At 48.6% G+C, this 20,236-nt stretch overlaps 1 protein-coding gene across 1 annotated transcript in view; it reads right to left on the reverse strand.

Moving 5' to 3' along the window:
- Positions 1-2,496: 2,496 nt before the first annotated feature.
- RREB1 (ras responsive element binding protein 1) overlaps positions 2,497-20,236 on the reverse strand; it is a 139,673-nt gene continuing 121,933 nt past the window's right edge. Inside the window, exons 11-14 of the mRNA XM_080656910.1 lie at positions 12,827-12,991; positions 6,997-7,821; positions 4,481-5,749; positions 2,497-3,014 (exon numbers count right to left, since the gene is read on the reverse strand). Coding sequence (XP_080513036.1) covers positions 5,253-5,749; positions 6,997-7,821; positions 12,827-12,991 — 1,487 coding nt within the window. The 3' untranslated portion in view covers positions 2,497-3,014; positions 4,481-5,252. The remainder of the gene's footprint in view (positions 3,015-4,480; positions 5,750-6,996; positions 7,822-12,826; positions 12,992-20,236) is intronic.

A 20,236-nucleotide genomic window follows, 5' to 3' on the forward strand; every position in this document is an offset into this window, starting at 1 on the left:
GCTCCTGTGGGAGTGAGGATGGAGGAGGGGATGGATGGAGGTGGGTGGAGAGAAAGGTCCAAGATTTCCTTTCTTTTCCTTGGCAACATATCCGCTACCAAGGTTATTTTTCAGGAAGGAAGCCCCCTCTTCCGGTGTGGCTCAGTCCAAAAGGTCCCCAGTTTGATTCCGGGACAGGGCACATGCCTGAGTGGCAGGCTCGAGCCTCAGTAGGGGCGTGCAGGAGGCAGCCAATTGATGTTTCTCACATCCCTCTCCCTCTCCCTCTCCCTCTTCCTTTCTCTCTCTTTAAAATCAATAAAAACATATTTTTTAAAAAGTTAATTCCAAACATCTAGAAGTCACAGCCAACCTCTGAGCCTGTGTTCTGGGTGGACTCTCAAAGCTATGACTTCTCTGTAGCTCTGACCTGTCATTCACTCCTGTTGGCGCTCCTTGAAAACACCCTGTAACTCAACTTCCTCTCAGCACTGTCGCATCGCTGGGCTCCAAGCCACCGCCATCTCTTGCCTGCATGACTGTGGCTGCCCCTTGGTGGTCTCCCTGCATCCGCCCTTGTGCCCACCACCCCACTGCTAACACATAGTGTGCCCTCTTCACCTCTTCCCTATGGCCCTCCTTGCTCACCCACTCCAGTCATGTGGCTTCTGCGGGGCTGGACATGTTCCCAGGGTCTTTCTCTTGGGGGTTCTCCCTGACAGCCGGGTGGGTGACTTATTTTATTTTATTTTTTTATTGATTTCAGAGAGAAAGAAAGAGGGAGAGATAGAAACATCAGTGATGAGAGAGAATCATTAATTGGTTGCCTCCTACATGCCCGCTACTGGGGATCAAGCCTGCAACCCAGCCATGTGTCTTGACTGGGAATCAAACTGTGACCTCCTGGTTCATAGGTCAACCCTCAACCACTGAGCCACACCGGCTGGGCAGGTGGGGACTTTCTTATTGTTTGCTTTCACCTGGTATCACTGTTCAACCTGTCCTATCCCTTCAGGGGCCCTGCCCCCTCAAGGCCTATTCCTCCCCTTGAACTTGCACTAACTCTGTACCTTCCCAGTCTAGTATGTTTACTGTCTCCCACTGTTAAAAACCCAACTTCCACAGGAAAGAAATGCTTTGTTCCTTGCTGTATTTTCCATGCCTAGGGGAGCGAGGAGGGAGGAGGGGAGCAGGGATGGAAGAAGGGAGTGGGTAGGGAGGAGGGAGGAGGAGAGCAGGGATGGAAGAGGGGAGCGGGGAAGGAGGAGGGGAGCGGGGAGGGAGGAGGGGAGCGGGGAGGGAGGAGGGGAGCGGGGAGGGAGGAGGGGAGCGGGAGGGAGGAGGGGAGCGGGGAGGGAGGAGGGGAGCAGGGAGGGAGGAGGGGGGGAGGAGGGGAGCGGGAGGGAGGAGGGGAGCAGGGAGGGAGGAGGGGAGCGGGGAGGGGAGAGGAGGGGAGCGGGATGGAAGAAGGGAGCGGGAGGGAGGAGTGGGATTTGGAGGAGAGGGCAGCCATTCTGGAGGCCCCAGTGGGCTCACACCCAAGAGTGGGAGAGGCACCTGACGGATATCAGATCTCTTCCTGATGGGAAACTCCTGCTAAGTCCCTTCTCTCACTCCTGTGTGCCTTCTCCCAGGGCCGGCGCGTTGGGTAGGTGGGTGGAGCTCCACACTCTGCATCTTTTGTCACACTCCCTTCCTTTCACTGCTCACAAGGACAGGGACCGTCCAAGCTCCGTGAGGAAGATGATCCATCCGCAGTGGGGCTGGAAATGGTGCCCATGGGTGGCCAGCAGCACCCACCCAAAGGAGTGGAGAGGCAGGGGGCTGCTTGCCTGTTACAGCCATCCCACTTGGTGGTCTCACTTAGAACAAGTTGGGAGCCCGCACTGGGGTCTGGGCCCAGCTGTCTCCTGTGCGGTGTGTGTGGTGGCGCAGCAGGCCCAGCAGAGGAAGCCTCGGACCAGAGGCCCGCAGCTCTCGTCCTGCTGTGACCTGGCCCTTAGGGCCCTGGCGTGGCCAGTGCACGGGAACATCCTCTACAATTAGCTTCCCTTGAGCTCAGCTTCCTCCAGAGTTGCTGTTTGAGAACAGCTCCTGGCTGAGAACATTCAGGACTCTGCTTACTCGCTGCTTTAAGGACAGACCTTCGGACCTGCTGTCCCCAAGGCCTGGGATCACTGCCATCCAGGCCTCTCCCTTGAATGACAGGGGCTCTCCCCCACCCGGGGGCAACTCTATCTCCCTTGTAACTGGCAAGAGAAGGAAAAGGCACAGTGCACGTCTCAGCAGTTGCTGCCCAGAAAACAAAGTCCCCAGCTTTAGCTGTTGCTAAACCACTGGGCAGCCCCTGGCCTGGGAGGGGCGTCATGCACTGGGGATTAAGTCACAGCCAGCAGCAGCTCCTCCAGGCCGCCCCGCAACTGAGCTCAAGGGCCACCGGGTACCGGGAAGCAGGACAAACTGACAGGGTTACAGCAAATCACAGGACAACGGTGTGGCAAGCAAGCTGTCGTTTTTAAAATATAACATTTATTGCTTAGATGGTTTGATACAGAACAGCTTTTCTTCTCATTCTGAATTTGGAAGTATTATACAACTGAATACAAAGAGGAACAAAAGTACCAAAACTAATCTTGTGATTCTGTTCATGTGGCATAAACCAGTTTTGTACATGACATGTAGCAGCAGTTTTTAAGTTCCCTTTAGAAAAATATGAACTCTACATTTATTATTGTTTCCTGTGTAATGCATGGGCTGAAATCACCAGGATCACTTCCTTCTTGAAGAAAAGGGAGGAGAGGAAGAGGCGAACAGAGGGTTGAAGGTACGACGACTCATCCGACTGCCACATAGCTTCCCCGGCCGGCCGCTGGGAAAATCAGCCCTTTGGGGTTTTGTTGTTTTTCACAGCCAGAGTTTCATGTAGTGATTGACTCTCAGCATTGTGTCCACAAATCAAAGAGAAAAACAAGAGAAAAACTTGCACCTCAAAAAACTTTTCAGAAGATCCATATATATATATTTTTGTAAAAGCCCTGAGAGGAGAAAGAGAATCAAACAAAATGAATAGAAACAAATTAGCTGGACATGCAAACTAAGCTATGATTCACCCAGAGTTTAAACAAATCACAAATTTCACAGTTTAATATTGGGGGAGGGGCAGAACAACAAACAGATAATCCATTTCTCAACCTCACTAATAAAACGTGGCAAGGCCATACAGACTACACGGCGCAGAGGAGGCTAAATAAAGCTTTACATCGACTGTGATTCCTGCGAGCTGCAGGTGGTGCTGCGCGCTCTGCCGCCTCTCGCTGCAGCGTACTTGTGTCACAGCCTCTCCACATACTGCGAGTTTTAGTGTGGAGAGTCGCAAAGGAAAAGAAAACACTAGAAACCCCAAATAATAACAACAACGAAAATAACAACAATCATCATAAAAAACGAAGGGATGCATGAACTGGTTTTAACTAAGCAGGCCCCACCAGGTATGCAGTGAAATGGGACCATCGGCCCTGATGTGTATTCATCTAGAGCAAATGAAACCTTGTTCTGAAACTGGTTCATACATCCCTAATACAGTTAAAAATTATATATACCTCAACTTTTTTCCTTTCACATGCAAAGATACCACTTTTTATTATTTCAAGAACACACATCTTCCTTTGAAGTCTGGATTGTTGTATTTTGGCCGCCAGAAACTGATGAGGAAGGGGTCTGTGTGCCTGTCTGCACACTTACTGAGTGTGGATGAGGGTCCTGGGAGGGGGGGGGAGAGCTCCCGGGGTAAGGCTGGGGATGTGAGGGTGGAGCAGCGTAGGAGGCCCAGCGCTAGGCCAGGCCTCGGGTGTCCTGGGGTCCCAGTGGCAGACAGGATGCCGAGACAGGCTCAGCTACAGTAGGAAGTGTATTGCCTGCTTGGGATGCTCACCAAAAAAAAAAAAAAAAAAAAAAAAAAAAAAAAAAAAAAAAGAATCCTGCCTTTTTGCACCCAGGGGTTCAGGTTATTTCAGGAACTGGAAACAAGTCTATCTTCAAGCACCAATCCCAAATCGCAGGAAGGTAAATATAAATCAATTTCTCATCTTCAATCTTGCATGTGCAGTTTTATTACCAGTAGTAGTATTTCCTCGCCTTGCAAATGACAGTAGCACACGCGGGTAGGGCCTGGGCTGGGTGTGGCAGAAGACTGGTGAATGGGTCCTCACTGCCTGCTTTCTCAGGAGCGGGGTGCACACACCCTCTCTCCCCTGAGCTGCTCCTCGGCCGCGTGCGGGAGGACCTGCGGGAGCTGCGGTCCGGAAGAAAGGCTTGTCTAAGTACAGTAGAAGAGCTCCCACCCGAGGGTGGCAAGGAAAGCTGCGGGCAGACGCTTACACGAGGACCTGGGGGCACCCGGGTCTCCAGGACAAATATTGCCCATTTGTTTCTGCTTACTGCAGAGACCAGCAAACTGATGAACTAAAAATAATAATAATAATAATATTAATAATATATATACCAAAAGGGGGAAATCAGATACAGGACACCTGTGTATGTTCTCCATAGATTAAGTTGCCACGGTAAGTCTTCTAAGAACAAATGTCTTGGAACTTGAACAGGAACTAGTCTGTCTAATGCTGAAAGAGCAAAACACATATGAGGTCGAAGCTAGAATCTGTCCTGGTTTTGGCTTGAACCAAACTGGAAACCTCCATCCACCACATCCTCAATATCGAGGGCCAAATTACAGCTCCACCATAGAGCAGATAAAAAAAAAAAAAGAAAAAAAAAGAAAAAGGTCTATATGAGAAATGAGCATCTCATCCATATTTCCTCTGGTAATTTACATGAAAATTCACATCATTTTCTTCCAGTTATTGGCTACGGGTATCCAAGGGCATGTTTTTCTTCTGTTTCCAGCTCACAGAACAAATGTTACGATCAGATTCGCAAGAACAAGCTCACACACACCAACACAGAAGTAATGTTAATGCTTAAATGAAAAGGTCCTCTCCAATAATTCATTAAAATATTTGCTTTGTTTTTAAAGTCATTTTGGGACAACACAACACCCAGGACGACACTGAAGGACTGGTAAGTAGTTAAGGCACTCGAATCGTCCGTGCTGGTCTCCTGCACGGGCGCGTGGTAAGGCTGTGGCACCGAGAGGCGGCCCTTCCTCCTCGCCTCTCTCTCCAACAGCTGACAGGCACTGAGGAAACCTCATGAAACAAAGCTTCAGGACGCGGCCCTGCGGGCCTTCGGCGGTGTGCTGGGCACGGGAGGAGCCGTCACTCCACTCCCAGCAGTGGCGAGGCAGCATCGGCGGCCAGGATGGGGTGGGCAGGCCTCTTGCCGTTCAGCTCCAGCAGGTCTTGCACGAGGGCCACCGGGCTCTCTGGGTCAGGGTCACCCTGAGGCGCCTGCTCCGGGGGAGCGGCCTTGGGAGCACTCCTGCCGGCCTCAGCCTGCCCGGCGCCTGCCGTCCGACCCACTGCCCTGTCCTCCCTGCGGCCGGCATCCCTGGCCTGGCTCTCCTTCCGGCTCCGGGTGACGGCCACGTGGTTGCTGGCCAGCATAGCCGCGTCGGCCTCGTTCTCCGAGACAGGGTTATTGCCGCTGTGGGTGGACTCGCTCTCACTGTCCTCCTCACCCCGCTCGTCCTTGTCACTGTCCTTCCCGTGGTGTTTGGCGTGCCTGGCCTTCTGGTGGACACGCTGGTGGCGAACCAGGCTGTGTTTCAAGGTGAAGGTTCGCTCACAGGTCTGACATTTGTACGGTCTTTCTCCTGGAGCAATGAGGGAAAGAAATGGTCTGTTAATGGTAAGGCCACCAGGAACCACCTCTCAGCTCCACACTAAAGCAGCCACGAGGGAAAGATGAGGGGTGGGGTGGCAGGGCCAGCACACCCTCCTTTACAGGGAAACCCCCTTATTTGTCTGCATTGGCAAAATGGGGAAGCAGGAATGCCAGGTGCCACCCTGGGATTCCTCCCCATCATCTCTCAGCCCAGATTTCCACACACTGACCCGGGAACCAGAGCCCCATGAGGAAAGCAGTGGCATCCTCCCACAGGGACAGGAACGTTTCTGAGGCTCTATGGACAGGGGCACCTCCCAAGTCAAAGGCACAAGACACTCCATGTTCTGATACGGAGCAGCTGGGGCTTCTCTCAGGCTCACAAGCCGGCTGTGAGCAGCTGAGAGCACCACCTGCCAGGAGCCAAGAATATCTCTCTGTTGGAGGACCAGCCTGGAGCCTCCGAAGCCCCCAGGCCAGGGCAAAATGGCTGCATGAGGCGGGGCAGAGTGTGGGGAGCAGAGGTGTGCACCCCACCGGCCGGGAGGGAGGAGGAAAGCAGAGACCAAGACCAGGGCCTGGGTTGGGTGTGCTTGGGGGGAGGGGGTGGCGATATGCTTGCACTTTTGGCTCCAGGAGCGTATCCAGGTCTCCTTTCTACTAAACAACAGCCCTTGCTGTGGGGTTTGCAGCCTCAGCCGTGCAGCTGGTGAGTCCCAGGAGTAAGGACCTGTGCAGGGCAGACCCGGACGGCCATGCAGCAGCCAAGACAGAGAGGAAAAGCCCCCATGGTGCCAACTTCCCACCTGAAGGTTAATAATGAGACAAACCCAGGTGCCTCCAAACAGAGCACCTGTCCCTACTGCCTGTCCCCAGGCCACACCCCACAGTCCCCTTCCAGGCTCAGGACTTGATGAGACGATGGGCCCCAAAGCCCAGCACGCATATTCTCCCAGATACTTATCTGAGAGAGGACAGACATCACCCCCATTCTGGAGGCAGGAAGACTGAGGCTGAGGGACCACGCCACTGCCTCCCTGCAGGAGCCCATGCGTTTAGGGGCTAAGAGAACAGCTGTTAAATTCCTGGTTTACAGGGCTCACGGGGCCCGAGCAGGCTTGGCTAGTCCTCTGCCTGTTTGTGCTTCGGGAGGGCTTCCTCCTGACTAGGCAGCCTCCTTCGCAGGCCTGGGACCGGGTCCTCCCTGAAAGAAGCCAAGGCCGGGCCTGCCCTTACCCGTGTGGGACCTCATGTGCCGGGTCAGGTCCTGCAGAGACCAGAACCTCTTGTTGCACACAGTGCAGACCTTCTTCCTCTTGTCTGCCTTACTGGACACACTTCTGGAGGCGTCTGTCTTTGGCTTCTTGTCATCATCACTCTTCTCTGAGGACTTCTTCTCGGCCGTGCCCTCCCCGTCGGAGGTGCCCTCGGCCTCCTCGCTCTGCTTCTCTGCTGAGCCTTCTGACACGGCCTCCCCCTCGGCCGGGGGCTCGGGCTTCTCCTCTGGCTCCAGAGCGGGGGCAGTGGGCACAGGCACTGGCCCCTCAGCAGCCCCCCTCTCGCCCTGGACCTCCTGAGGGAGCGGGCTTTCCTCCCTGGGCACCTCGCGGCCATGGGCCTTCCTGTGGCGGCTCAGGGTCCCAAGGAACTTGAAGCTCTTGCCACAGATGTCGCAGGTATGCTTCTGGTCCTGCTGGGCCGAGCCCCCGCTGGCCACAGCCCCAGAGTTGCCCTCGGCCAGCTTGAAGCCCATCAGCTTGCTGGCAAGGTTGAGGTCCAGGCTCTTGTTGCTGATCGTGTCTTCCTCGGGGCCATCTTCTTCATCCTCCTCCCTCTCCTTCACATCACGATTCTCCTCGGGCTCCGGGCTCTCCTCGGCTGCCTGCTCCTCCCCATCCATGGACTCGGCTGCTCCTCGAGTCAGCTCCTCCACAGGGACCTCTCCTCTGACCTGGCTGGGCTCAGAGCCCCCCTCTGACCACAGCTGCTCTTTCTCCCGAGAGGTGAGGTCCAGCACTTCGCCCCCTGCAGCAGCTGATGTCTCCACGTCTGACTGGCTGTCTGTGGGAGCAAGCACAGAAGCATGGATTGAAACCAAACGCCACCACACATGCCCCTGCCAAGGGCTCCTTCGTGAATCTCAGCTGGACCCGCCCTGAATCATCACCCCCTACCTCCATCCCCGAGGGCCCAAAAGAATCTGGGGTTAATTTATAAAAGGCAGAAAGAGCCTCCACATACACACAGGCCAGGGTCACAGGGCTGGCTGTGCCTCGGAAGCCCTGTCCCCCCTTCCTGCACTGGCCACAGGCGGCACCCGGTGCCCTCCCCTGCCACACACAGCAATGCTCAGGCCCCAGGAGGTGTGAGCGACTGAGGGCAGCACAGACAGAAGGAATGGAGAGAGGAGAGGTGGTGCATTCCAGAGAGTCACAGTGCTAGGGAGGCTGAAGAAGCTGAGCTGTAAAAGCTATTTTTGAGTGTAGAGATCATATAAACATGCAACATACATGGGACTACCCCAAACATGGTGTCTGGTGACAAAATAGCCCAAAGCACATACTATGCACTATGGTCCACACTCTCACCTGATGCCTCATTTCCAGGTGGAGTTCTAAGGCAAAGGAGACACAGGCACACCAGTGGGCCTCCCTGGCTGCTGTCAGGACCCCATGGAGGGAGAGGAAGCACTTCCTGTCTTTCGATTGGTTCCTACCTGTCCACTCTTCATAGCAAAATTAGATGTGGACTGTCCATCAGTTTGTAAGGCCTTCTCGAGGGATGGCACTGTGGTAATACTAATGACACCACACAGGTGGTAGCATTTATCAGAAGCACTGTCTCCCTTTGGGTTACACAAGGGCCTAATGACCTTTACATTGTGTCTATGACAGTGAAGCTGTCTGCTGAGACCTACTATTGACTATAACCCAATGGCCAATTTATCAGGCCAATGACACTCCGTTTCAGAGCACGTACATTAGAGGTGCCCTTCACAGGAGAGCCGACGACAGTGCGTAAGCCAGCACCCATACCTCCCCGGACTCTCCTTGATGTGACCACATGTACAACCATGTCCACCCACACCCAGCACTCGGTCACCGGCTTCATTTTCTGCCACTGAGGTGGTCCTGGGGTGGGGTGCAGGGCTGGCACCGCCCTTCCATGGCCGGCACCGCCCTTCCATGGCAACACCTGCCTGGGGCTTTCAGCTTACGCACCACCGTCTGCGCAACGCTCCAACTTACACCCTTTCACTGGTTTCATTCTGCCTGTATCTTTTGGCAGCCACTGTCTGAGTATCTCAAAAGGTTTCAGAAGAACACAAATCATTATGCTGTGACTAAAATTTCTGACGATTTTTGAAAATTATTCACAAGTTTAAAGAGGAATCCTGAGCTACACACCCCAATGTTGAGGCTATTTCTAAGGATAAGACAGATGCTCATGTTCTTGAGTCATTCTAATAGGGAGCATCTATTTAATGGATTTTGATGTAAACTCTACAATAAAAAAAATACTAAGTGCTCAGTTTCATATTTGCTGGCTTACTACTGTAGTAGTTACATTTTTAAAAAGAGGCTTAAATTCTGGCTACTTCCTACTTGCCCCAGTACATTCAAGGTTTTCTTAATTATTAATATTTTTCACCAAAGAACATGGGTTATTTTAAAGTTTAACTGGAGAATGTATTAAGATGAACATGGAAAAAAATCATAATGAATTCTGAAACCAAACCCAAGTAAATATACTAAGGTCAGATCATTCTCACCCCTCGGCCTTTCCTTAGTGTGAATAATGGAGTGTTCAGCCGTAGCCAGTTTGGCTCAGTGAATAGAGCATCGGCCTGTGGAGTGAAGGGTCCCAGGTTGGATTCCAGTCAAGGGCACATGTCCGGTTTGCAGGCTCAATCCCCAATGGGGGGCGGACAGGAGGCAGCCGATCAATGATTCTTTCTCAACACTGATGTTTTTATCTCTCTCTCCCTTCCTCTCTGAAATCAATAAAAATACATTAAAAAAAAGAATGGAGCGTTCACCCTAAATTCAATGAAAAGCCAACTCACTTCCTCTGGTGAACAAAGGCGGCTTGGCTGTGCTCTAGCAAACTTCCACTAGGGGGAGATTTTTGCAGGACAGCCCGGGCCCTTCAAGTTCCAAACAACCCCAACTGATTTTTATTAGTGATTCTTGGGAACAATAGAACCTCTTCTCATCATTTCATGAATATCCGGTTCATAATAGCAGGTCCTATTTTGATCCCTACCCTCCTCAGCCACCCACACTTCTAAATACAGGTAGCTGAAGACTTTTTTATAAGTGATGCTACCTCCCTTACAGATGTAGTTCTCTGTCCTCATCAGTCCCTCATTTGTGATGCTAAATCTAAAAAAATTGCTATGGGAAAGTGGAGATTTTTCATGCCAGCTCAACAATGAAATGTCTACTGCCTCCTAGAAGTTCCAAGTTACTCAGCCAAAGTGAAAAACGACCAATCTACACATCTCATCTGAGTGGGCAGGGGCGAGGCTGTTCAAGCTGTTGCCTGTACTACGGGCTTCACCTACGAAGACCATCTTGTGCTGTATGTCATCCAACAGGCACCTGGGCTTCCAGCTGGGCAGGGCAGCCACCATTAAGAAAGCATTTGAAAACTTTCACATTAAGCTGATTTGGAAAGTCGTGTGTAAGTGCCCACAAACACAAGGCCCCTACAGGTTTCGCCTGAGGAAAAAACCTAAGTATTCCCCAAGGGCAAAGTGGGCCAGGTTACCTCTGCCCACAAAAAATAAAAATAAATAAAAAAATAAAAAATTGAGTGGAGAGTTTGTTGAACTCTGAATGAGCAATTTGCCCCTTGAAGCAGAACTGCCCCCACACAGCATTTCAGCATTCCTCTGAGAAAAACCTAGGTGTAGTTTCGTGAAAAACCTTATGTGATGGAAAAAGTCAGACCTTCATTATAAAACACGTTCAGGGATTTTAAGAAAATGCAACCCAGGCATATAAACATAGAAAACCCCTCAAGAAGTTCCCTGGTCATTTCCTGCCTTTGTTTTTTATGGTCTTCCTCTAAGGCCCCACTTGCAACTTCATGGGAGGGAGTGCCCGAAGGAAACTGTCACCCCTCCATTATGCTCACCTGGTTTTAAAAATGCTCCCTGAAGCCAGGCAACTCCACCTCCCCAACCTCTCCCCTTCCCTTCTTAAATCTCAGTCCTCTTTCTTAGCATGGGCTGGGACCACAATTAAACCAACCATATATTTTCTCTTTGCTGGTTTCACATTACAACTTGCAGTGAATTCTTTTCCAGAGGCTTTTTCCTTTAAAGAAAACCTACAGGGCGGAGATGAGGAAGGACTCTGACAGAACTTGGAAAAACAAAACTCTTAACTGCAAATTTAAAAACTAAACCCACCATAATGTAAAACCTGGTGCTGAACGGAAGCTAAGACATACACTCCAATTAGCGTGGTGTCCCAGGCTGGTTCCTCAGTGCGATCTGGAAGAGGAGCTCATGTGCATCTGCCACTCATTCTTACCCTTTATGACCTGTCTGCAAACTCTGAAACCAAGGGCACCCCTCCACCACCTCGGTTATCCACTTCTCTCCATCCTTTGGCACCGCTGTGGGCAGAAGCACAGAGCTGCTTCTAAGCCAGGCTTCCACCAGGCTCCTTAGCACGCACTGCTAATTGTGGCTTTCTGGGGGTCGCAGGTCATCCACCTCCTTTTGCTCAAGGGGATCCAAGTCATGGCAGGATTCCGTGGGAGTCCACATCTTTACTCAGAGATCTTGGCAAATTATGTGGGAATGGAAGCTGGCTGACATTTTTATACACTTTGGAGGGGTTGATTTTAAGAAGAGGGCCTGACAGTTTAAGGGCTTGTTTCACTAGGGACTGGTGGGAGGTGTGGGGAAAAGGCAGAGGGTTCCGGGTCAAATCCTCTTTCTGGATAAGCTACCCATCCAGATGCACCCCTCCCTCAGTAATTGAGACAAGGATGAGGGGGCCTGGGATTAAAGGCGACCCCTCTAGTCAAACTGACAGGGGGGAGGGACTCCTGGACACCACAGCGCCCCATCCCCACCGAAGTCTGAGAGAGAGAAGCACGGGACACAATTACAACTCTAGAAAAATAAATACATTTTGAGGGAATGTCATCTGCTTCAAGCAGTGGGGGAACCTCAAGCTTCCAAACTTTGCAGAACTGAATCCATACCTGTGAGACTGTTATCAACCAATGGCCAGCTAGCTGGTCTCAGTGACCTGCAGCAGCCAATTTTTTTAGTTTTGGGGGATGAAGGGTGCTAAACCCCAGTATTTGGAGATGAAAAATGTACTGAATAAAGAACACGAGTAAATGCAAAAGCTGTCAAGGGGGAAAGGGTGGCAGGAGAGCACTGGGCAGCGTTAATTGCTCTGTGGGGGGGCTGGAGGAAGGAAGCGCATATCAGCACAAGAGAATCACCGGATCCAGGTCAAGCAGAGATGTGATTAAGGAAAGGACATGCAGAGTGCTTTTTCAAACAAGACAAAGTTTTGTTTTACTGGGAAGAGAGTTAATGAAAAGAAAAACACCCCACCCTCCCTGCCAAGGGCTGGGTATCCCTAGTTCCTGCAATACCCTGACATCTGTGTAGCCCATCCCTGCTCTGGAGAATTTGGCAGCAGAGGCTGGGGCTGGAGAGGACAACACCCCAAGCCTTTAAAGTTTCACATCCCTTTTAGATGTGTTGCTACCAAGAGCTAAAACAATATATCCTTCCTCATATCCCACATCCAGCAGGGCCCACAGCCTGAACAAAGGGGTCTGCTGGGAGGGGATGGGAGTGACAGATCTTCCCTACTAGCTCAGCAAAGCCTTCAGGGGCACTGCCCTTGTCTCCCACATCGCGACCCTGCTGCATGCTCTGCAGGGCCCCCCTTTCTGACTGGAGTCCTACAGGGAAAAGGGAAAGGCTGCCCGCATGCTCCAAGGGCCGAAGTTTGCTAGGAAGTTAATGGGGCTAAGCAATGGGCTCTCCTCTGTCCCTCTCCTCTCCATCACCTGGAAGCACTACCTGTGCTATCATGGGGTCCAACATCACTCTCTTTTGCCTGGGGAATAAGCCCGTTTCTTCTCAGGGAACAGTTGGTAACTCCATGTTTGCGCAACTGGTGGCGTTCACAGTTAGATTTGGTAGAAAAGAAGGCATCGCATTTTTGACAAGGGAAGGGTTTCTGACCTGAAGCAGGAAAAAAAATAGATATTTATCTGGCTTTCTACTGCAATGAAAAAGAAAAGTTGCTTTTGATTCATTCTTCTGGGATTATTGGCATTTGCTTCCCCCTCCTCCACCCGATTCTTTAAAGAAAATAAATAAAACACATTAAAAAAATATACTGAACACAAACAAGTCAAATGATCATCTCCCCTTAGTATGAGTGGGATGGAATGACTTCAAAATACTAAAAGTTAACAATGAGACCAAGACACATATGTTTAAAATAAAACAACAATATTACAATTAAAATCTTAAATAATAACAAAAAGTGAGTGAAGGGATTTTAGAGCACAGCAAGAAAAAACTGTAGTTTGTCACAAGGAGAAGACACAGCTTTTAATAATTTCTAGCATTACTACCCATGCTGGAAAATCAGAGGGGACGCCCAGGCCGTCCTGAAGGAATCTGGAACCCCTAGTATCTTTGGAGGGGTCTCCTCTTCCTGACCTAGGTGGGCCTGGCCTCCCACAGAGGAGGGAGGTGGGGAGTTCTGACTTTGCAGGTCTCCTCCTGGCTGACTTGATGAGCCATCCTGCAGTGACCTCTGCCCAAGGTCACTGTGTCCCTAGTCAGAGGAGGTCTGCTCATGTAAGAAAGGTTCTTTATTCCTGCTCTAAGATCCTGTGAGTAGTAAATAAGTGACTAACATATCCCAAGTCTGCGCTAGAAGATCATGTGCTCCACTCAACAGCCCCTTCCCACCAACTCCACCATGGGGTCACCTGCTGAGAGAGGAGCATGCCCACTTTAATCCCCAGGAGCCATCTGCTATGGTTTGCCTATATTTTCTTAAATAAATAAATAAATAAATAAATAAATAAATAAAAATATATTTTATTTGTTTGTTTGCCTATCCTCTCCTTTCATTTGGATTCCTTTTGTACTGTAAACATGATGTTTTAAAATGCAAGCCAGGCCCCTCTGCAACTTGTCCCTTGTTTGCATGAATGAAAGGGGAAAAGCAAGAACCAGAGCAGAAAGTGTGAACAGAAAGAAGGAAAAAGGAGGAGGGGGAGAAGGGAAAGGATTAGGTGACATCAGGAGAGAGAAGATGGAGTCAATCATTGACTGTATCACTGGATTCTTCTGTTTTCCCCAATCTCCAGATTCTAAGGTCCTAGTTTCTGAGTTTACAGGGTAAAAGGTTTGTGTACTAACAAACAGGACTTCAGAGCTACAGCCGAGTATGCCTGTCTTTTAACCTTGGGAATGCCACAATCAGATGCACATCCTAAGAAATGATAGCTCAGCCAGTGTGGCTCAGAGGTTGAGCATCGACCTATGAACCTGGAGGTCACGGTTTGATTCCCTGTGGGGGTACATGCCTGGGTTGTGGGCTCAATCCCCAGTAGGGGCCATGCAGGAGGCAGCTGACCAATGATTCTCTCTCATCATTGATGTCTGTCTGTCTGCCTGTCTCTCTCTCTCTCCCCCGCCTCCTTCCTCTCTGAAATCAAGAAAAATATATTTTAAAAATATGACAGAAAAAATAAAAGATATGGAAGCAACCTAGACATCTATCAATAGATGAATGGATAAAGAAAATGTGGTATATACAGTGTATATATACAGTGGAATATTATTCAGCAATAGAAAAAAATGAAATCTTGGTATCTGTGACAACACAGATGGACCTAGAGGGAATTTAAAATAAAACAAATGCATAAACAAAACAGAAACAGACCCACAGAAACAGAGAAAAAGGTGATAGTTGCCAAAGGGAAGGAGGGTGAGAGGATGGGAATAAAAAATAATCATAAATAAAATAATAAAAAAACCAAAAAGGCATGATACTAAATGCAATGCATGAATCCAGACTAGATTACAGACTGGGAAAAAGTAGCTCAAAAGGACACTTTTGGGTTAACTGATGACATGTGATTATGACTGTGGATTAGGAAAAGAAACAAAAAGAAGTAGCAGGAAAGTCAACCTGCACAGTTCCATTGAAACACCAATCATGGGCCCTTCAGTCTCCATTGAGACAGCTGTGCACGGAGGCCTGGATTAGTGCAGGGACCAGCCCAGGCACTCACTGCGATGCACACAGCACAGGCCTGCCCACCCCCTCACCCCCGCCTTGCAGAGCAAGAAAGGACCAGCATCATCATCTCCCAGTCCCACAACTCCGGGGTGCTATTCATGCAGATTTCAGATCAGGGGTGTATGACTCAGCACCATGGGAATCACTGCCCTACCAAGTTCAAGCATCAGCACTAATCAAAGAAAGGGGCGCTCATTCCCTCCCGAGCCGAAAAACCCTTTCAGCAATGGTCCAAATTACCATGGAGCTTTTTAAAAATACAGATGCCTCACAGATGATGTATTATAGAATTGTACCCCTGAAACCTATGTAATTTTATTAACCAATGACACCCCAATAAACTCAATAAAAATAAATTAATTTTAAAAAAGTAAAAAAGAAAAAAGAATACAGATGCCTAGAACAACCAAAGACTAGGGAATGTGAAACCTGGGAGGTGGGATCCGAGACCCAGGAACCCGGCACATACACTTGTAGGAGCTCCACAAGGACCCACAGCCTCAGCAGAGCCCTCCAACTACCCTACACTTTACCTTCACAGAGCCCAGTAGGTGTTTCTGCTAAAATTAGAAAAATGACCTAAAAAAAAAAATCACACTTCTGAGTAAAGACTAGTTTTAAAAGTATTTTAATGTTAATTGCATGCCCTCCCATTATTCCTGATTTTCACTAAAAATTGAAAACAATATTTAATAATTATTTGGATTCTGTTTTAAATAAGAAAAATATACTTTTCCTTTAACATTTTATTATCTGAAGTGAGGCCAGAGGAGAGGGAGAGAACTGGGTCGGGAGCAGACAAGTCAGAGCTCTATTAACTATGTTACGATTGTTACTTTCAAACACAACAATTCGTTTCTTGCTTCTACCTAATTCCATGCTTTACTCTGTAATTTTCAAGTGGGTAAATGTCTCACTTTTAAGCTGGTTTGGACAGCCAGGCTGATGTCCCATGATGGTGCTTTATATTAATGCTAAATTTAGAGAACAAAATAATGCCACCAAAGTTACTGTATCACATTATGAGGATTCCCAACGGACACTAACGGGAGTCTTTAAAGTTCACATTTCACTGCCAGTCTTACGTTTTAAATAGCAGTGTGCTTTCCAATTGCATGGACAGAGGAAAACACGAGCCCTCCAGCATTTATATTGTACAGGTTTCAAACTTGTTCACTGGTAATCTATATGGAAAGCATCAAATGATTTTATTTACTTGGTAAATGCCACGAATAAATGCTTTAGGAGGGTGTTTTAAAACGTACCTGTAACCACAGGAGTTACCTGTGTGCCCAAGACTTGAGATGACCCTCTACCCCAACGTGATAAAAACCATCGCCAGCCAGTTTCCACTCTCATAGAAGAGTCAGAACAAGAGGAGAGAAATTTTATACTAAACAATACTATCTGACAGGCACCGAAGCATAGAACAGAAGAATAAACACTAAGAATAAGGTTCATGATGCGACCTCACACCCCACTCTCTCCACCACCTCTCCACCCCTCACGGAAGGTCTCTTCCTTTCTGTATTTGGCACAGGGCTGGCTCAGTTAAATGGCCAAAGCTGCCACTTAAGAAAGTTATAAGGAACCAAACACATCTGGTGTCAGAAGTGATTTACACACCGAGGTTTGCACATCTTAACTGATTTTAAATGCAATGCCTGTGGCCCATGAGCAGCAGGTAGGAGAGGCAAGTGGGGAGGGCCCTAGGCTGGTAAAGAAAAGGGGTAAGACCAATCAGGAGGAAGTGAGGGAGCCAGGGATCCCTGCATGTGGGAAATGGAGGGCAGCTGAAACTCTCAGGTCCCAGCCCCTCCCGCTCTGAGGAGGAAGAAGGCGAGGACCGGGTGGGAGTGAACTGGCGGTGTTTTTCTGGCACTCACTCCTCCACCTGTGGCCTAAAAGCACACAAAACGCTCACAAGGGGAAAAAGGACGGAACTGTGCCCCAAAGAGGCAACACTATTCAGACAGAGAAAGGCAAGGAGCCAGGAAATGTCCCTGATCAACAGGACCCTGTGGGCTGCGAGGGGAGCAGGAGATTCAGCTGTGTGTGGATAGCACACCAGAGGACATGAAATCTGACAGCTAACACCAGCTTCCTCCTGAGACACAATTCCTAGGGCCGAAACCAGGTGCCCCTTGCCCATAGCAACAGTGAACCCCAAGCTCATCCCTGAACACCTGGTCTACTCAACGCTGCCCGTTCGGGGGCTGAGGTGGACTGGAAACATGTCTATGAGACAACAGATAGACATGATGGTAATTCTATGCATTTGCCCAGTGGTCAGGAGAAGGCCGACTCTCCCAAGATACAGACACAGTCGCCTAAGTGCAACCTAAAATGGGATACTGCTCGAAGCTGCTGGCTGAAATGCAGCTTGATTTTAATGTTCCAATAAAAAAAAAAACCCACACAAAAACCTCTTTCCTATATGACACTTGTTCACAGGATCATCCCAGAGCCCATGTTTAATTTCTCTTATGTGTGAGCCTTAGTCTCATTTCAAAGTTTGTGGAGGGAGACATCACAGAAAGCTAGGGAGCAGGGGACAGGCAGCTCAGATTCTTCAGCAGCAGAGCCGCCTTCCAGAACACTGCTAGCCCGCGGGAGGGGCGGATCTGTCCCGCTCCATCCCTCACTTGATGGATGGGGAGTGTTCAGTACCAGGCACAGCCAAGTGCTCTATAAAAGGACTTCACAAAGGGAATGCCGAGACTGTCGCTTGAAGTTGAGGCAATGCAACAGCAAAGCTAACAGCCCAATGGGCACCGACCTCTGTGTGTGTCTGTGCGTGCGGCTAACACCATTCTGTGGTCGTAAGTGTCTGATATATACCTAGTAGTATTCTGGTCCACACCTGTCTTCTAACCTTTCCTCAAACATCTTCCCAATCTCCTGCACTGGGACATGTGAGGAAACAGGGAGGAAGGTGGCATGACCTATACAAGTTCAGATAGAGGACCAGCGGCCACACCACCCTGACCATGGGGCAGCTGCAGGGATCTGACCCTAGCCCTGAACTCTAGCTCTCTTGCTCACTGTTCATTACTCATATGACCATAAGCAAGTAACCCTTTCTAAACCTCCATTTCCTTATGGCAAAATGTGGGCAACATCGCCCTCAGGGGACAGTGATGAAGAATAGCTCTCAAAGCCTGCTCTAACAGCCCTGAATGCTCCCCTCAGGGGTCAAGGCCTGCGACCTGGCCCACTATAGGTACAAAGTATATAGGATGTCGGGAAAGGGGCGGAAACAAACACTGCCACAGGGCACAGGAACTGTGAAGGAAGAAGTGGCAGAACATGCTTATATTTACACCCACCCCACACCACCCTGTCTTCAACAAACCTCCCATTCTCTTTGCTTGGCTTCAGACACTACCAAATTTTAAACCAACTAGAAAATTTTGATATTACAAAGCCAGGCAGTTGAAATGACTGGATTCACAAATGGAATGGTAACTTGTTTAAAAAAATTCTTTATTGATTAAAATAACCGCCCCCCCCCAATTGGCCTCTCCCTGGCCACCCCCAACTCCCAACACAGTCCCTCACCCCCTAGTGTCTGTGTCCACTGGCTATGCTTACATGCATGCATACCAGTCCTTTGGTTGATCTCTTACCTGTCCCTCCTCCTCTCCCCTGCTGTCCCTCTGAAGTTTGACAGTCTGTTTGATGCTTCTCTGTCTCTGGCTCTATTTTTGTTCATCAGTTTATGTTGTTCATTATATTACACAATTGAGTGAGATCATGGGATATTTCTCTCTGACTGGCTTATTTTGCTTAGCATAATATTCTCCATGTCCACCCATGTTGTTGCAAATGGTAAGAGTTCTTTCTTTTTTACTGCAGCACAGTATTCCATTGTGTAGATATACCAGTTTTTTAATCCACTCATCTGCTGATGGGCACTTAGGCTGTTTCCAAATCGTAGCTATGGTAAATTGTGCTGCTATGAACATAGGGGTGCATATGTCCTTTCTGATTAGTGTTTCTGGTTTCTTGAAATATAGTCCTAGAAGTAGGATTACTGGGTCAAATGGGAGTTCCATTTTTAATTTTTTGAGGAAACTCCATACTGTTTTCCATGGTGGCTGCACTAGTCTGCATTCCTACCAGCAGTGCACGAGTGTTCCTTTTTCTCGGAATCCTCGCCAGCACTTGTCATTTGTTGACTTGTCGATGACAGCCATTCTGACAGGTGTGAGATGGTACCTCATTGTTGTTTTGATTTGCATCTCTCAGATGATTAGTGACTTTGAGCATGTTTTCTTAAGTCTCTTGGCCTTCTGTATGTCCACTTTCGAAAAGTGTCTAAGTCCTTTGTCCATATTTTGATTGGATTATCTTCTTTTTGTTAACCTGCATGAGTTCCCTATAAATTTTGGAGATTAGGCCCTTATCAGATATAACATTGGCAAATAGGTTCTCCCATGCAGTGGGCTTTCTTCTTGTTTTGTTGATGGTCTCCTTTGCTGTGCAGAAGCTTTTTATTTTGATGTAGTCCCATTTGTTTATTTTCTCCTTAGTTTCCATTGCCCTAAGAGTTGTATTAATTGCTATGACATATGTCTGCTATTTTGCTGTCTATGGATTCTCCTAAGATTTTTATGGTTTCCCATCTTACATTTAAGTCCTTTATCCGTTTTGAGTTTATTTTTGTATATGATGTAAGTTGGTGGTCTAGTTCAATTTTTTTGCACCTATCTGTTAATTTTCCCAACACCATTTATTGCAGAGACTGTCTTGACTCCATTGTATGGTCTTGCCTCTTTAGTCAAATATTAATTGAGCATAATGGCTTGGGTTGATTTTTGGGTTCTCTGTTCTGTTCCACTGGTCTGTATGTCTGTTCTTGTGCCAGTACCAGGCAGTTTTGAGAACAGTGGCTTTGTAATATAGCTTGATATCTGATATTGTGATCCCTCTAACTTTGTTGTTCTTCCTCAAGATTGCTGTAGCTATTCAGGGTATTTTTTTATTCCATATTAATTTTTGGAGAGTTTGTTCTAGGTCTGTGAAATATGCCATTGTTATTTTAATGGGGATTGCATTCAATCCATAGGTTGCTTTGGGTAGTATGGACATTTTAATGATGTTGATTCTACCAATCCATAAACACGGTATATTCTTCCATTTCGTTATGTCTTCCTCTA

This window comes from Plecotus auritus, assembly GCF_963455305.1.
Source record: "Plecotus auritus genome assembly, chromosome: 2".
NCBI classification, from domain to species: Eukaryota; Metazoa; Chordata; class Mammalia; order Chiroptera; family Vespertilionidae; genus Plecotus; species Plecotus auritus.